The sequence below is a fragment of the Phyllosticta citriasiana genome (assembly GCF_038021145.1).
Source record: "Phyllosticta citriasiana strain CBS 120426 chromosome Unknown IWZ02scaffold_2, whole genome shotgun sequence".
Classification (NCBI taxonomy): domain Eukaryota; kingdom Fungi; phylum Ascomycota; class Dothideomycetes; order Botryosphaeriales; family Phyllostictaceae; genus Phyllosticta; species Phyllosticta citriasiana.
Genome location: NW_027117279.1, coordinates 624,310 through 641,734, shown reverse-complemented (window position 1 = coordinate 641,734; position 17,425 = coordinate 624,310). Strand labels below are relative to the sequence as shown.

At 54.4% G+C, this 17,425-nt stretch overlaps 4 protein-coding genes across 4 annotated transcripts; all 4 read right to left on the bottom strand.

Moving 5' to 3' along the window:
- Window positions 1-496: 496 nt before the first annotated feature.
- On the bottom strand, window positions 497-2,413 carry IWZ02DRAFT_124735 (uncharacterized protein). The gene is made up of 3 exons (XM_066761527.1): window positions 1,412-2,413; window positions 1,128-1,364; window positions 497-1,079 (listed from the first exon to the last, which is right to left on the bottom strand). The coding sequence occupies exons 1-3, from the start codon at window positions 2,232-2,234 to the stop codon at window positions 685-687; spliced, it is 1,455 nt and encodes a 484-aa protein (XP_066625949.1). The 5' UTR covers window positions 2,235-2,413; the 3' UTR covers window positions 497-684.
- Window positions 2,414-10,437: 8,024 nt separating this feature from the next.
- Window positions 10,438-11,325, bottom strand: IWZ02DRAFT_124584 (uncharacterized protein). Its single transcript, XM_066761526.1, has one exon. It carries the CDS (start codon window positions 11,216-11,218, stop codon window positions 10,649-10,651), a length of 570 nt encoding a protein of 189 aa, XP_066625948.1. The 5' UTR covers window positions 11,219-11,325; the 3' UTR covers window positions 10,438-10,648.
- A 672-nt stretch (window positions 11,326-11,997) lies between these two features.
- On the bottom strand, window positions 11,998-15,407 carry IWZ02DRAFT_124582 (uncharacterized protein). Its single transcript, XM_066761525.1, has 2 exons — window positions 15,230-15,407; window positions 11,998-15,180 (listed from the first exon to the last, which is right to left on the bottom strand). The coding sequence occupies exon 2, from the start codon at window positions 15,108-15,110 to the stop codon at window positions 12,207-12,209; it is 2,904 nt and encodes a 967-aa protein (XP_066625947.1). The 5' UTR covers window positions 15,111-15,180; window positions 15,230-15,407; the 3' UTR covers window positions 11,998-12,206.
- An 839-nt stretch (window positions 15,408-16,246) lies between these two features.
- IWZ02DRAFT_429813 (S-adenosyl-L-methionine-dependent methyltransferase) lies at window positions 16,247-17,203 on the bottom strand (the record flags this gene model as incomplete). Its single annotated transcript, XM_066766012.1, has 1 exon — window positions 16,247-17,203. One exon carries the CDS (start codon window positions 17,201-17,203, stop codon window positions 16,247-16,249), a length of 957 nt encoding a protein of 318 aa, XP_066625946.1.
- Window positions 17,204-17,425: the final 222 nt, after the last annotated feature.

Genomic DNA, 17,425 nt, shown 5'->3' with positions numbered 1-17,425 from the left:
CCATGTCTACATAACAGCGAAAAAGGCGGAAGCTGAAAGCGCCCAAATCTTTGGTCCCATTAAGACGGAGAGAACCCTTGTAGCCACATGAGTTGCCAAAAGAAAAAGCGAAAAGGGCAGGAGAGAAAAAAGGGGCATCGAAGTAGTTGAGGAAGAGCCATGAAGCTCAATGAGAAGGCTGGATCGACGTGGAAATACTGAATGTGCGATGTCGCATGTGTCGAAATTGATTGCATTTTGCCCGTCTTTATTTTGAAAACCCACGCCGCATTTTGTGGGTATTTCCCATAATCAACAGCATGCGCCATGGAAGCAACAACCCAAATAGATGAAACACTGGCAGCCGTGAGCAAGATTGCGGCGACAAAAAGAACATTGTGGGAATCCTTGAAGAAAGCTTAGCGAAGGAGGACGTGAGGCCGAACGGCGATCGCATGCCACAGAGGACATGGAAACAAGTCCCTTGGAGTATAAATATGTCGAGGTCCGGACAGGTCCGATCGTAGTGATATAAGGTATGCAGGGTAGCCTTATCGTACAATGCGTGAAAGTGAAGTCGTGGGGAAACCGGAAGTCCAAACCGCATCTTGAAAATGATGCAGCTGGTAAATTTTCGTGTGTATGCATTACGCTCAGAGGCGATGGCGGAGCTTGTAAAGGAACTTTTCTTCATGGCGCAAGGCATCATCTGTGGTTGTATGCGCGTCCACCAGCAAATTCGACGCCCTGCATGGCTGTCGTTTGCTGGGCAGGAGTGCCGTTTGTCCACTGAGAGCCCATCGGATGTTGTTGCAGCGGGGGAAGAACATTTTGCTGACTAGGTCCGTTCTGAGCAGGAGCTTGGTTGTGTTGTTGGGCGAGGTAATTGGTCATTTGACCATACACGTGAGGGTGGTTCGGATCCATTTGTCGCAACTGGGTCCAGGCAGCGTGCAGTTCGTGCTTGAGCTCAGCATTCTCGCGAGCAAGGTCGTCGGGACGACCGTTCATCGACGCGGCTGCTGATTCCTGCCGAATGCGCGTATTGTCTGCCTGCAACCTGTCGTAGTTTCGCTGAAGACTTTTGATGTAGTCGATCGCTGCAGGTTGTTAGTCCGACCGTAGATCGCGAGGCTGGGTGCGCTTACACTTTGTGAGAATTTCCCACTTGCTCGACTTGCTTCCTGCTGAGCTGGGCAATATACCATTCAACTCGTCGAATAGAGTCTTCATCTCGCTCCTCCTTTTTCTTTCAGCCATCTTGTGGCTGACACGCAGCTCTGGGGTTCTGCTGTAGTTGCCAGTTCCGGCCGAAGGAGGGTGTTCAGCCTGGAGGCTCGTCACGTTGCGATGTTGCATGGAATGGTGGTGGGTGTGTGGAATTTCTGCCGTTGTTAGAAGGACGATTCGAATCATGAAATGGGAAGCTCACCATCATCAAATCTTTTTTGACCGGGCGGCAGCTGGGCATCGACATTGTAGATGCTGCTGTTGATGGACGTGGCAAAGCTATTTTGCCGCGAAGGGATGGATCGTGTCGACCTCTCTATGCTGGAATCTCCGCTGCTGGAGCCACGACGATCATCTAGTTCAGCCTGGTCCGGGAAAGCCCACGGAAAACCCTTGGTCGGAGCGGCCGCCATGGGATCCGGCATACCGGAAACACTGCGCGGGTTGGGGTTGATGACGGGAGCCCGACGAGGTGGTTGATTTGCCCGCAACGAGGTCCTTGGACCCAAAGGAGAAAGGGGCGGCGGAGCACCGTTTGGCCTCTGGTCGTTGGTGATACCCCGTTGCTGCTGCAGCGTCGAGACTAGAGACACGCGGGATGCATTTTGGCTCTCATAGGGCGACGAGGGGCTGATGGCAAGGTGGCTCATGCCAGCATTCATGCGGCTGTCGACGCTACTGCGACGCGACTCGAGGTGCGAGGAGCTGGCATCGAGGCTCTGGCGGTTCTCAAACGTGTGGTTGAAAGATGGCAATGAGGTCGGTGCCTGTGAAAGATGGCGTACCGAGTGCGGCGTCTCTGGTATTGAGTTCCGCGATGGCGAGTCCTCGGCATTGAGGATAGTTTGCAGTTGGAGGCCGGTGGTGTTGGAAACGCCCGAGGAGTGCTTGCTCTGGGTCTGAGAGATGGACCAGTTGCCCGAGTCGCGAGCATCAGAGTGGTGCCTGTGAGGCATCTGGTGATGGTCGTGGGGAAGGACATTGGTCAAGGACGCAATGGACGGTAGTGCTTGAGCCTGGGACATGGTGGTGGTGGTGAAGGTGGAAAAGGCCGTATCTCACGTGAGGTCGTCAGAGGGCTGATGTTCGATACGAGCGTGGTCGAGCTTTGAAAAGGTGTCGACAGCTGCCAAGGTGGTTGGTCGGAAGCGGTCTTGGATCCGCTAAGGAAGTGCCGCCCGGGAAGCTTGGAAGCTTGGACGTAGCAGAGTCGCAACGACGGGATTGTTTCCGTAAAGGCCTCAAAGGCAGTAAGTCAAGGCGAAGTGCAGAGAGTGCCAGGCGTGCACATCAGCCGAAAGGCTCTAAAGCAATGACAAGAGCCGAAGAGCTGTCCCCTGTTAGCAGGCTGGCGGGGATGGAGTCGTGAAGATTTACTTTGAGATGAGCCGAGACGGGGGTGGCCACGAGCGGGACGCGTGGATGTCAAGGGAAGGCACGCACTTACAGCAAGTTGACAAAGATGGTGGAGGAAGGGGCGCGGAAATTGGCAGGCAGGCGACGGGGGGGGGGGAGCGAGGCAGGTGTCGAGACAAAAAGAGTGGTAGGTTCAATGGCAGCAGCGACAGCACCTTTGCGTCCGGGCCGAATCGAGACGGATGCAGAAGGCGGCTAGAAGCAGAGCATTGAGGAACGGCAGGCGCCTGGGAGCCAAAAAGTGCGTGGCTGCAGCCGAGTCTCGGAACGAGGCTTGAGAGCGGTGGGAGCGTGGGGTGGAAGCGATTGTGCAAAGAAGGGTTCGAGGGAGGTGGTCAAAACCCGGGCGATGGGGGGACGGCGGGATGTCGCAGGCAATGGTCAAGCGAGCGAGCGAGCGAGCGAGCGAGGGCGCGGGAGCGGAGCGAAGTCGATGAACGACAGGAGAAGAGGGATGAGAAGACGGGGAGGAAAGAGCTAGGCGCGCGCGGCTAACAGCAGCAGCAGCAGCAACAGCAACAGCGTCGACGTCTCTCGGGGGGAGGGGATCGAGTTCGAGTGCGAGGGTCGAGCGTAAGACGGTGGGCTTCAAGGGGAGTCGGAAACGGTGGCGCACGACTACGCGGTTGCACGAAAGACCAAATTGAGACTGAGGCGGTCACGAGCGGGCAGGCCGGCAAGGGGATTGGGGACGAGCGGTAGCGTAGTAGCGTAGCGGCGGCGGTGGTGGTTGTGGTGGTTGTGGTGTTTGTGGTGGTTCAGCGAAAGGCGGCGGTCATGTCGAATCGAATCGAATCGAGGGGCCAGGTGTGTGGTGTGTGGTGTGTGGTGTGTGGTGTGGTGTCGTCGAAGGCGAGCAGGGCGGCAACTTTGTTTTCTGGGCGCAGGCGGGGGGTTCGAGGTGCAGGGTCGCAGGGCCCGGGGCCGACAGACAGCGACAGCGACAGGACAGTATAGTGACAACGGAAGACAGGACAGCAGGACAAGGAAGCTGGCGTGATTATGGTGGGGAGAAGGGCGCAAGAGCCAGAAGCAAAGGCTAAGGCAAAGTGAAAGATGAGTGAATGAGCAGCCGAGTTCAGACTAAGGTAGGTAGCTGGAGCTGGGACTGGAGCTGGGACTGGGACTGGGACTGGGACTGGGACTGGGACTGGGCGTGCCTTGCATGGCACGACTCGGGCCATCCCAAAGCAGCGGGACGCAGACCTGAGTGGTTGAAGACTGCACTGCCTGCCTGGTGGATGCACGTGGAGGCGCCGGGTTCTGTTCTGTTCTGATGCTGACGGGACATGTGTAATTTTCCTTTCCTTACATGCCCTCGGGGGTGCCCCCAACCCCAACATGAGTCAGTCGCCGACCCCGTCATCGTCATCGTTATCGTCCTCGACCTTCATTGTTCTTGTTCACGCTTCAACCTCACTTCTACTGTGGCCGCAATACTTCTTGGTGCTGCTGCCCGACCTTCGTTTTGTTTTCGCTCGTGGTCCTTGCACGCCGCCGCCCGCCGTTGCGGGATGCCCATGCACGCCTGCATTTCTCATGTTACTCCCCTTCGTCGACACTCCCGGGCTCAATCTCTCGCCCATCCCATCAACGTTGGCCATCGGCACCCTCGCACACGCTTTCCCTCCCCCGTACTACCCCAATCTTGATTGCCCGGCGCAACGAGACATCGATCTGTGCCACGCCATCTGCAAGCCGACTGGCCGCCACCAAGACGTGGATGCCAGGGAGTCTTCCTGTGCTTCTCGCCAATCTCGGCCTGCCTGTCCGCCCACCTCGACCCTCGAACCACTCACTCCGCCGAGCCCTCTTCTCTGTAGATTGCGAAACCCCTAACCCTAGAAACTGGAAATGCCGTTTAGATTAAAAAGTGTGAAAAAAAAAAAATTTAAAAATCATCTCTTCTTCAACGGCTCTGACCTGATCCGTCAGCCCACATGTCCCTCGTCTCGTGGTTTCGTTGGTCCGCATGACGCCATGAAGAACCGCTATAGACAACAGTCACGTTCTGCAACGCGCTAGCGACAAACGGCTGCGACTCTCTGAGCCCTCTTTGTCGCACATTCCGGTCACGGCGCCAGGGCGAGTAAGCCCTTTGCAAAATTCACTTGCTTTCGGCCTTCCGCTATTCCCCAAAAAGCAGCCCTCCTTCACGCCCACTCTGTGCTACCTGCCATGTACTGACTGCTGCGTCCAGACCACTCTTGGTCTGTCCGACTTCATTGCAACAACTTTATGCCCATGAGAGCCGCCCGTGTCATACGCCTCCCACACCCTCTCTGAGCAACCCGGGCGGAATCCTGCCCATTCCGTGCTCCCTCGGAGAATTTCTCGGCTGCACACAAGCCCGTACTATCTCCCACATGGCTCAAAGGTTTCTTGCAGACTTAGCACTCATTAGTATTGACGCCCCGGCATGCCACAGTCTCCCAACAACCGGGTTTGGGAACAGCGTCGTTGCAAGACGGCTCCTGGTGACACACCCGTCGGAAGCGTGCGTGTGAACTGGCAGCGGCTATTGTCTCCAATCTCTTTGACGCCTTTTTTTTTTTTTTTTTTTTTTTTTCCAATATAACCTGCGGGGAACTGTTTTGACCCTCCTCCTGACGCTTGAAACAAATGGCTCATCTTACGTGACGATGGGTCTGTCATTATCAAATCTTCAAGCACGTTGTTGCGAAGCCATTTTGCTATACGTCGAACCGTTATGCGTCGTATCAACCGACTTTTGTACAACATTGACCAAAGCCAGCGGGGAGGGGGGGCCCACACTTTCACAAGCGCAGCCGACATGGGCACAAGCGTTTCAAGAGCGTGGGTCACAGCAAGTTTCGTGGTAGTTGTTGACCACAGTTTTTTGGCCGCAAAACGACTATGCCTTTAACATCGATCAGAGTCCACACCGCTCCCAAGCCGAAAAGGCTACACGACGGCCGGTGGCTGGGAGGGGGGGCGTGTGTAACAAACAATCGTGACCGGTCGATGATCATCATCGACTCAACATTTGGTGACAACTAGATCAGAGGGATGACACATTCCAGCGCAGGACCACGATCTGCACTGCCACTGCCTCGCTCCCTTAGGAATGCCGTTTGCGTTCTTGCAACGTGTGAGAAATCCACAGCCGCCGGTGGCGGCGCATGGCACCGCATATTTCCAGCTCATTTCAACGCTTTTCAAACGTGAAATCAAACTCTCGAGATCGGGAAACTGCTCGCGAGGAACACGTTTGTGCGGCGTGGTCGCTGCGTGCAATCAGTCAGACGGCCGGATGCGGCGACTGAGGCCAAAGTACCAGCCAGCCATGGTCTGGACAACGTGCTCCAATTCTAGTCCGACAGACCAAACATGCCCACTCTTGACCTTTCCTTTTCCCTCTCAGTTTGCAGCCTACACAGCCACGGGTCCGTCGATGGGGAGGACAATGGGTCAGTCGCTTGGACCAACTGCTCAGGTCGATCACACGCATCATCTTTTACGCCCGGAAACAGGTCGTGATGACTTTCAAACACCCGCAAAATAAATTTCAAGCGGAGGCCTCAACCCATCCATCCATCAACATGGACATCACTAGCTCTTACAGATCCGATCGGCCCATCGGCGACCCGGGGCCGTCTCATCCATCCCGGAACCGAAGAAATCCATCGTCACCGGTCCGAAACCAGACATGAAGCCGTCCGTCGCCCTTTGTCTCCGTGCGAACCCATTCTTAATAGGCAACCTTCCTCTAGGACTACATCCGTCTAGCGCATAGAAGCTAGTGAGCCGGCCGGCCATGGCTGACTTGACTGACACATGGCGGGCATTAGAATCCGCATCCAACAAAGAAAGAGGTACCCAAAAACACGCTGCTTCTGCTGCTGCTGCTGCTGCTGCCGCCGGCTACGAAGAGGGAGCGTCAAGCGTTTTTTCTACTCGGTGTAGTCAGCCAGTCAGCAAGCCACGCGCGGTGATGGCAGTAGCGGTTGTGATGGTGGTCATTTGGTGGCTTGGCCTACGGCTCTGCCTTCCGGCTGCCCACGCACGCACGCACGCGGACGACGGGACGGGAGCGCACGAGGAAGGGTGGCTTGCTTGCTTGCTTGGCTGGATGGCTGTTGGCTACTGACGGCCCTCGCGTGTGTTTGTGCCTTGGACTATTCGAGAGCCGCTGGACAAGTCGTCCGCTTGTCTCGCCGTCAATTCCACTGGCGTCTGCTGGAGTGAGACAGATGCGCGATATGACAGCCAGGCAAACATTGCCGACCCAATCCTGCGCTTCTCTACAAGGCAGGCAACAATCAATGCTGCTGCTGAACCGTCTCTCAACATGAGCAAATTTGGCACCCACCAGCTCAGCACTATTCGCGCTCCTCGGCACGACGACAAGAATACATTTGACGCGACCCGTACTCCTACTCCTACGTACACACAAACCACAGCGGCGCACGAAGTCCAAAGCAGATGTAGTCCCCGCGTCCACTGCCAGGCGGACCACTAACGGCGCCGCATCCGTCAATAAGTAGCGCCCTGCTCCCTGTCCGCCCTGGCCCTTGCTCTTCTATCCATACCCTTGTCCTCTGCTCCCTTTTTCGTCCACCCAGTGTGATTACCGCATGGATACGGCCAAGGCGACGCTTGTTGTACTGCTGCGTCGTCGTCGTTACTCGCCTCGCAACGCCAGCACCGCGTAACGCGCAGATGGTGTTGAGCTGCATTGCTTCAAGGTCCATCCATTTTGTGGTGATTCACCAAGCATGCTGCACAGAGATCTGCGCGGCTCATCTCTGGGGTGCTTTTTTTTTTTTAAAAAAAAAAAATTGTTACCCTTCTCTCTCGTCCTTGGCATCACCTGGCTGCCCAAGGGCGCTGCGAGGCCATTGACGGGTTGGCTTGGCCGATCGGTTGAACAGAAAAAAGGCACTTGGACGCTTTGAGCAAATGATGAGAAATCTGGACTCGCGCACAACAACCACCACCCCCAACAACCTAAAGCGCGATCTTTAAGCGCTTCACGTGGGCGGAATATTCATGGCCCGGCCGTTGTTAGCTGGGAACCACCCATACACACCACAGTCTATTCGGGTGGGTACTGCGGACGTTCTCGGTTGCCGCATTTGGATATATTCTTGGGGATGAGGCAGGTCGGAGTGAGCCGCAGAGAAATTATTATCCTTTGACGGCCGGCATTTGGGTTGGAGTGGCTGACTGGCCGATCTTCGAGGCGCCCGTCCAGGGAGAACAAAGCAAAATGAGGCAAGAGTGGAGTGCCATGCGCGGTTAGAACACAAGACTATTCACACTGACGGAGCACTGACGGAGGACGCTTACTCGAGAAGTTGAGCCCGTTGGGTTTGAGATTCACCCGGGGAGCTTCAACGATACGCCGCCGTACCACGTACCACTGTGAAGCATACCTCTGTAACGATGGTTAGATAACTCATGAGACTCGCGCCAGTTTCCCGTAGTCATTCGGTCAATGCCTCAATTCGAGAACGAACTCGCGCTGGCCACCCACGGATGAGCCCCAACCAAGGTGGCACGAAAGGGGATTTCTTCGCCATCAGCAGACATTGACCGTGTCGCTTTGCAGCTCATCGCAGACACCTAAGGAAACCCCCCCCCCCAATAGCAGAAACGCGAGACAGCAAGGGATCAGCGATCTGGATCGTCCCGCGGATTACCCGGTTTTATTTGTTATTTTCAACCTACCTAACAGCCCAGCCGAGCGTCAAGGATACCAGGTCCAATCTCCCCTGCAGCGTCCGTTCGCCCCATGTTTCACACGCTGCCCGACCGGGAGCCAACCGCTCTGCCGCAGCATCAAAGCTTCCCAAAGCGCCCCAGTTTTTCTCGCTTGCCAAATCTCGCGTGGCCCGATTCCAGCTCCGCGCCCCGACGACGATCGACAACGAACGTGCGGTTGTGCGCGCGCGCGCGCGCCAGCCGGAGAACAGGCGAACCGCTCATCCAACGCCGATGCTCGCAAAAGAGCTGGTGGATGACGCCGAGCCGAACGACGGACGGATGGAGACCGGTCGAGACGAGGCAATCCCGTTCGTTGCGCACGGGTTACGGATGGGGGTGGCATCCATCGCCAAGGCACGGCCTTGCCACGCGACAAACGCGGATACTGACACGTTCCCGGAAGATCACCACCAGCAGAGAGGCCTCCTCTCGGCCAGAAGCGGCCTACAAAAATGACCACCTGACATTTGCAATCGAGCACGGTTTGGCTGCACAACGCTACGCTGGGCTGACGAGGAAAGCAGCTGTCGAACAGCACGGTGGTAGGTAGCTGTAAATCAAGGGAAAAAAAAAAAAAACCGAACAAAAAAAAAAAGAAACTCCGCGGACCCGCTTGTCCGCTGTGAATGGCATGACGTTACAGATGGCGGCGCGCCGCTGGCTGTGCCGCCCACGCCCACGCCCACGCCCACGCTCGTTGTGGCGGTGAACGACGAGCGTTGATGTAATAAATGCCATCTTACATACACAGACAAAGCAAGACCAACCAGGCCCCGGGGCCAGGCCAGCCGGCATGCCCTGCGTGGTCCTGCACAAAATCGAGGGAACCGCACGTGTGGGCAACGGGGCCGGCAGAAAGCGTGCGTGGGAGAGAGGCAGCACAGGGAGGCATGGCCTACGGCATCCATACAATACGATACGCCTCAGTGGCGTGGCGGGCGGCGGGATGCGTTTGCCAGAACGGGCGACCATGGGGTTTCAGGCACTGGCAAGCCTATCCCAGCCCAGCTCAGGCTCTACCAACCTACCTACCTACCTACCTACCTACCTCCCTACCTACCTACGGACGGCTACTCTCCCGCCGGTTTTCAGCGTCGGTTTAGTTTGGATAAAAGTTCTTAATTTTTCAGTTAGGCAACCTGCTTAGAGGTCTATTCTACCCTAGTATTTAAAATGTTGATTCTTATCTATACATGAAATGCTCAGCCTTAGTAAGCAGCGTAGCAAGGGAATCTTTCAGGCCCTGTCAGCTGGGGTAATATTAGAGGGGAAAAGTAAACATAATCTCCCATGTGTAAATGTAATCTCCCATCATTCTTACATTCTTTCACTTAAAAATTTTACTGATGCTGAAAACTGGCAGGAGAGTAAGAGCTTGCTTGCGTGCTTGACCCGATCGCCTGGGCCAGCCAACCGCGAGGGCGGGGCGGCGCCGCCGCGGAGATTCCATGCGTGGCAAACGTGGGTGAGTTGCCAATCTGATGAGTTTAGAGTTGGGAGGAAGAAGGAGGGGGTGGGTAGTGGCGAGGCGAGGCCAGTCGATTCCGGCTCGAGGCGGATGCCTTGTGTCGTCGAGATGAGCACGCACGTACTTACTGCGCGAGTGAAAACGGGCGCGTGGCGGCAGGGATTTGAAGGGGCGAGTCTATGTGATGGCGCCGTGGATTGCGAATGGTTGACGCGGTGGGGTCGCGAATTGCTCGGGAAAGTATAAGATTCGTGTGTCAAGAGTGGGCACGAATGGTTTTTGATCATGTTAATGAAGGGCTGCCTCATGGGGCGCCAGCGTGTTGAAGTTGTGGAGGTTGGATGGTCAGAGAGAGCGTCGATCTGACATTGGCAGTTGTGTCTCTGTGTCTGGCTGCATGTCATGCAGCGTTCGCAAACCTTTCCCCATCAATCCCAGCAGACCGTTAATTCTGCCGCTGCCGCCGCCGCCGCCGCCGCTGATGCTACTGCCTTGACAACTTTTGGCTTTGGGGCTTAAACAAAATCGAATCGAAGCGGCCGTCCCCGACACCGGCGCGATGCGTTTTTCACAGCTCTCTCACCTGCCTGAATGGTGTTGGCTGAGGCCCGACACACGCGCCAATGCCTGATAAGGAAGCTAGATGCTGACGTGTGGCTGTGCAGCAGGAACATGCTCGCCCGTCGTCACTCATCGCTGATGGGCCAAGCTTTCCAAGCGTGCGGATTCCATCCTGCCTGGACGTCAAACCAATGCGCAGCAAGACAGACACGTTGAGGAAACGACATGCCGCTGCTGGTGCGGGTTGCATAGCCACGCGCCAGTCTACATTTCGTTTGAATCCACGGAATGCATAGTCGCACCCTGAGCAAAACGGCCGCGGAGTGACGGCGCAGTGACGCACGTCAATGGCCCGACCAGGTTGGTTGACCAAGACGAGGAGCAGAGGTACCTAGGTAGGTAGATAGGTAGGGGTGGTGCGTCATTGGATGGGCAAAAGTGAGCGGCGCACTCAGTGGCTGCCAGCGAAGCAAAGACTCTGGGCATCACTTTGCAAGCTAGCGGCGATCGAATGCGTCCGAGAAAACACAAAAACTTGGGCGAAGATGAAGGAAAACGCCGCAATTCTGTCTGGGACGAAAGCCGCGTGGTGGCATATTCTGCAGACATCCATCGAGGGGGGCCCGCAAAAAAGGGAAAAGAAAAAAAAAAGGTTCCTAAATGCTTTCTTTTCCTTTTTCGTCCCGGGTCCAAGGCCGCAGAGAAACGAGACAGTGACTTTTGCCAGGGCATGGCAGTGGACCGCCGCTTCCTTGCGCCGCGATTGACGTGACGAAAGTTGCAGACCTGCTTGCTTTTTTTCTTTGCTGGCTGTGGAAAGTTGCTTTCCCACATGTTTCATCACAATCACACGCCGCATCACCGTCCCTAGCTCCGTGGTGCATTTCTTTTTTGCTTCTTCATCGCCAGGGCTTATACAATAGCGGACGGGCAGTTTCCCTGATCAACACTGAACCGTCGCGTACCTTTTTATCACTACTTCTTTGTCCAATGCTGACTGGTGCGGCAACTCTCCCCTTATTGTGGTCCCAGGGTTTTCCCATCTCTTTCAGCTCGTGGTCTGTAGTCGATTGCGAACCACGGTTTGGCATGGCGCTGAAACTTGGTCGACACGTGCGTGCTGCTTCCAGCTGCTGGTTGGGAGGGAACCAGGTCTCGAACTGGATGACATCTGGGGTGGAAAAAAAAAAAAAAAAAAACGTGGCGATCCTGGCGTTTGCGCGCGCCGAATACCAGGGATTGGTACAGGGCCTGAAAAGTTCCAGATCTGCGCTCTACCCTGGGCGTTGAAGATTCGGGGAGGACTTGTCGATGTCGTCCATTGTTCTGGGAGCGATGAAACCATGCATCTAGATTTGCAGTCAGATTTTTTGCGAAAAGCCAGTGGTTTCTTTCGATTTGGCATGGACGATTAGATAAGAGCGTGGTATTTGTGCGCGGAAGAACTCATGGTTGGGGAATTCCGTATATGATTTTACCCTGATGTTTGCGACTTGACGTCCCCGTTTGGGCCGTGTTTGATGTTCCGGCAGGTGTAATGGGCATTGCGGCTTCTTCTTGAATTACAGACATCGATAGCGCGTAAATTCCAGCAGGCTCCATCAATGTTGCATCACAACTCGGGGAAATCCTCCGCACAATTCACCCGTCACCGCAAGATCCTCACAATCTCCTGCCCGCATTTGTAGCCTGCCGATCAAAATAACCCCATTTCTTTCATCTCTTCTTCTTCATGTTGCCCCATTCTTTTGCTCATTGCCTAAATTTGTGTAGCGCCGTCATCTTGAGAGCCCCAGACTTCCAGGCCGCATGCACTTTCCGGTCAATTACGTGACATGACAGCGGGAGTATTGGTCAGGGAGACGTCAGAAGAGTGTGTATGAACGGAACTGAATCGGGTGAAGCCGAAGAGATGGTTTCCCGTCAATATTAGCACTGGATGCGCCGGAGCATTGCCATCTGTCTTCTCACGGAGCCTCTTTGGGCCTTTCGAACTCATTCGACGCGAGATCTGTGATGGTATCGTCAAGGGCTTGTTTCGCAGTAGTAAAAGCCTGACGCCGTCGTTCTTAGGCATTTTCTCCACCTTGACTTGTAGACGAAGCTTGGACTTCCCAATGAAGTATAAATCGTCCTTTTGGAATTCCAGCTGGGTGACTGGTACTGGCCTTTTCTCCTTTTGATGCAGTGAAACCGCAGTGCTAAGGACTGGGGTTTTCAATGGCCAAGAAGCCGTCGGTCCCGTGCACTTGATTTGTTCTGTCTCAAGACAGGCCGAAGTGAAGTACGCAAAAGTTGCGCAGTAGCTCGAGTCGGTCAAGACCTTTGCCCAGTAGCTTTCGCGCTCGCATTCAACTCTCAAGCACTGGGCCTGCCGGTCCGGAATGACCCATGCAATTGACAATGCACCAGACTTATCGATGCCGGTGACTTTGAGAAGGTCGATAATCTCTCTCATGGCATCCCAAAGGTAGTCTTGGTGATTTTGGGGTCTTTGAGCCAGCCACTGCTCCAGGTTTATTTTGTTTTCTTCATCTCGGAAGGCGTCGATGATCTCGGTCTTTTCATGTTGGAACCACGATGGCCTCGGTCGCCCTCTTGCCACGTAGACTGACAGCATATCAGCGATGAGCTCTCGCATGCGAACTCTCTTAGCAACTCCGGTGCAAAAGCTGACTTGCAGACCCCAAAATGAGTTCAAAAAAGTGTAGCTTGGGTTGATCTGATTAAGCTCCGCCTCTTTGATTGTCGTAGCAGGTATAGGACGATACACCTGCCCATACTGCACGGTTCCTGCATTGGGCAAGGCGAGCTGGGCCATTATTTGATGCTCTATGAGCTGCAAGTGACTGGGCTGAGTTCCCAAGTGACTAAAAATGCCGTTGCACTGGTCGAACATCTCTCTTTCAGTCTTGGGACAATTTTCTTTAATGGTTGTCAGTGCTCCAGTGTCCGCTCCGATCACTGTTTCTTCGTCCTTCCGGAACTTTTGGTCGGGGATCTGGAGCCAAATGGTCGGATACCAATGCAACATGCTTTCATGTCCATTTGATGCTGTTATCGTGCCACCCTTGATGCGCATTGCATACAATTCCCCTTGAGTCTCTCTTCCGGGCACAGTCAAGTAACATCCGGGACCCCAGGTGCTGAGAATGTCTTCCGGGAACGCAGTCAAGAGTGGTCTGGGATTTGCGGCTTCCATTTCCGCGAATCGAAACACAAGGACACGTCCCTGGAGCATATCGGATATGCATGACAATCTGACCGGCTCTGCCAGAATGTCAGAAGAGCTGCCGAGCTTTTCGTGTCCAAGTAACCGGATACTTTGGATATCTGTATCCAAAAAAGAAGGCCTGAGAGGTGTGATGTGAGCTTGCGAGTAAGATAAAAGACCAACAGCCAGAGTCTGGACAATCAAGCAAAATACATGTAATTGTGCACCAGGCTCAATTTTTCGACGAAATCTGGGCGCAGGATCAAAGAACAGCCAGCAAAACTCGGAATAGTGCCGCTGCAGTTCAGGGTCTGTGACATTCCATCCCTTTTTCTTTTCAGGATTTGTCACTGCTTCTATTGTCTCGCAGAGGTCCATCAAGTATGAGAATAGAATTCGGACCATCTTCACACGAGGGCTTCCCTTACGAACCAGGACAGTGAAACTGTCACAACAGAGATGAGCTTCCTGGAGAAGACTGGCAGCGCAACACAAATTGTGCATGACTTCATGTAAATTTTTCCAGCTCGGATGAAGTGAGAGGCTGACTTCTTGTCTGTCAAGGTCGAACGAGGCCTGTCCGGAACAGTCATTCGCATACCGTGACCAAGGAAAAATCCCTCCCAGGCCACAGAGCTTTTCGACCGTGCTCGCGACGTCCGAGATCTCAGTGCTTGAAGCAATACTCGAAGCTGGCGGCAAGGACTCAGTTTCGTCGGAAGGCGCGGGTTCATCAGCGGCCTCGGTCAAACTTGCGTGGGGGCAGGAATCGTTATGCCAATCTACTTTTAGATTGGAGGTCGGATCCTCGTGCTTTTCAGAGTAGATCCATGGTGAGTCGCGAGCCTTCTCGACAAGCAATTCTGCGACTTCTTGTGCGTCGTATCCCATCTCCAACATTTCTTCGATCCAGGCAAAGTTCGACTTCTTCCATGTTTCGGGTGAATTTTCGATCAGAAATTCAAGGGCTTTAGTCTGGCCCGAGCCAATGGTTTGCTGAAGATCCTTCGAGGGAATTTCCTCCTCCATGGGCTCCTCGACTTCGAAGTCACCCAACTCCGTTCTTTGTGGAGGGGGTTCCGAGATAGTTTGCGGTTTTTGAAATGTGGATGAGAAATCGAAGCGTTGGGACGAAATGCTTCCAGAGCGACTGTGTTCAAACACTGATGTAGCCTCGGTTGATTCGGATGGCATTGCGCTCCATTCGCTCCCAGCAAAAAGAGATTCACTGGACGCCGTGAAGCGGAGGCCCCAAGTCTTGTCATTCCCACGGAGACCTTCATAATTCACAAACTTTGCGTAATCCAGTCGGAGCGTACTTAGGCTGTCTTCCGTGATTACGGCTATGTGTCGCACGGGACGATCGTATGGCACGAGAAAAGCGGCACTGTAATCCAGACGGGCTGTCTCGGGCAACCCTTCGCTAGGGTGAAGAGGCGCGGCTTGAATCGCATCTTTTAGATTTTCTTCCCCTGGAAGAAGTTGTGGTGGTTGTCGAGAAGAGTACACCATGGCGTGTGTTTCCTGCCTCTGACGGACATCTGGATGCGTTGTTGCCTGACCTCCGTAAGTTTTGATGGCCCTGGAGACAGTCAGCGACTCATTCAGAGATGCCACAACTACGACCCTACAGGCATTTCAACGTTTCTTCGCCGCAGTCTATGATGACGCCCCGACGAAATACAAGGCGGGGCTGCTCCTTCACATTTTCGAGTATCCTCCTCGTTTGGTCATCCCATTCGTCTTGGAATAGTCTGATCTGAATGATCTACAATAGTCAGAGACGGAAAGACCTCTAATCATCGAACTTTGGGCCAAACCTTTCCAACATGAAAAACCCCGTCTCTGAGTTTCTCGGGTATGGTCCGATACACTTGGCCAAATTAGCCTCTGGGTGTTTGGCTTGGACCCTGACCTTACCCTTATTCCTCCGGAAGGCACTCGCGCGAGGTTCTCTTGGTACAGGAGGCTCTGATGGTCCAAACGGCCCTGGTGGAGGCGCTACGTTATTAGGAGGTACCATTGTGACTCTTGGAAGAAGAGGTTCATTTCGTGATCTTCGCGCCCAAGGTAGGCTTGCATCCTCTCTGCTTTGCTTGACTTCGCTTCCATGGGGTTTTGGACGACGCTGATAGTCCGGATCTGGAAACATGTTTTCAGACTCGCCGCCTCGGTCCGTACAAGAGCCGAAGAGAGGGAGAAATTTGGAGAAAGTCGATCAGTCGACTGAAAATTGAGAATCACTTGTAGTTGTCAAAACCGAATGAGGGGACAAGAGAAACGTGAGCATAGTCGTGTAAGCCAGCAGACGTCCCAAGGCTGAGTTCTCTATATACCCGTGATTTCTCTGGATCTTGGGAACGTTACACAGCGCCGCGCTGTAAGCTTACTGTTGCAGGTCGTCCCACATATCCCGAGGATGTGCATCGCATCTGCCCATTTTTTGATTTTAGATGCGCATCTCGGTCTAGTCTCATCGTGAGTAGAGCTGGCTGCAGACATCGGCGAATTACTTATATGAGCAAGTGTCTTCCAAGACTGAGTTTGCGGGAAGGATTGATTCGGTTTCCGGTATCTTTCGCTCTTTATCGTCACTGACGAGGCTGAGAAGTGTGGGGATTTTTAGCCTATCACGGCCCCAATTCTTCTCAATTAGCAGCCCTCTTGAAGAGCAGAAATGCAAGGCCTTGCGTCAGCCTCAACTCATCCCTGCCAGAGATTTCTTTCAGCCTCGTCGTCAAAGCCCTAACACAATCCCTCTCCGTCTCCGTGTCTTCAGGATGCGCTTCGCGCCACCTGGTCGCCGGCGCTGCCGTTGACAGCAAATCATACAGGCGCTCCAAAGGCACGACCTGACTGCCGCCAAAAAAGTCCTTCCCATCAGGACCGTCCAAGCTGTAATCATTCCACTTATAGCGCTCAAATCGTGCCTCGTCAAACGCCATCTGCGTCGGATCCGACTGCCAGGGCAACTCCAAATCGGCAAAGAAGCGGCGCAACACCCAATTCCCGGGCATCATATGCGGACCAATGACATTCTTCTCATAATCATCCAGAGCCTGCTGCACAGCCTCATGCGCTGGATTCTCAGGATGACTATACATGCGCGTCTTCGCGAATAGCGCAACGCTGCCGCCCGGCTTGACGATCGCCGCAGCCTCCCTCCAGAACGGCGCCATATCGAACCAGTGCGCCGCCGTGGCCGCGGTGAGCAAGTCGACCGAAGCCTCCGCGAGCCCGGACGCCTGCCAGAGCTCCTCTGCCGAACTGACGCGCCAGCTGATGGCGGCGCCCGACCGCGTTGAGCCCCCCAATTTCGCCGCTGTGGCGATCATCTCGTGGCCCGGATCGCAGCCCGTCGCAGCGTCGAAGTGTGGCGCGAGATCTCGCATGGCGTTGCCTGGCCCGCAGCCGACGTCGAGGAGTTGGGCGAAACCGCCCCCTGTATCGGAATGGCGACGGAGGATGAACTCATAGAGCTCCTTGGGATACGACCCGCGATTTTGAGCGTACGTTGCTGCTTGCGAAGAGGTGTAGACGCGGAATGTTGGGTCCTTTTGAGGCGTTGTTGTGCCAGGAACTTGGACAGTTTTCAAAGTGGCCATTTCAGTTGGCGAGTATGCTCCCAAGCTTTTGATGAAGATATGAACGGTGATGTTGATAAACGTCCTCCGGTGTTTAAAATGTGGCAGTTCAAGGTGGCAGTTGGGAAACTTCTGGAGGCTTGTCGTCAACGACACAGCCCTTGGGATCGCCGAGAAATGCTTTAGTTACGAAAGAGCTGCAAGAGTCAAGCCGGCAAGTTTTAAAGACCTGTCGATATCAGT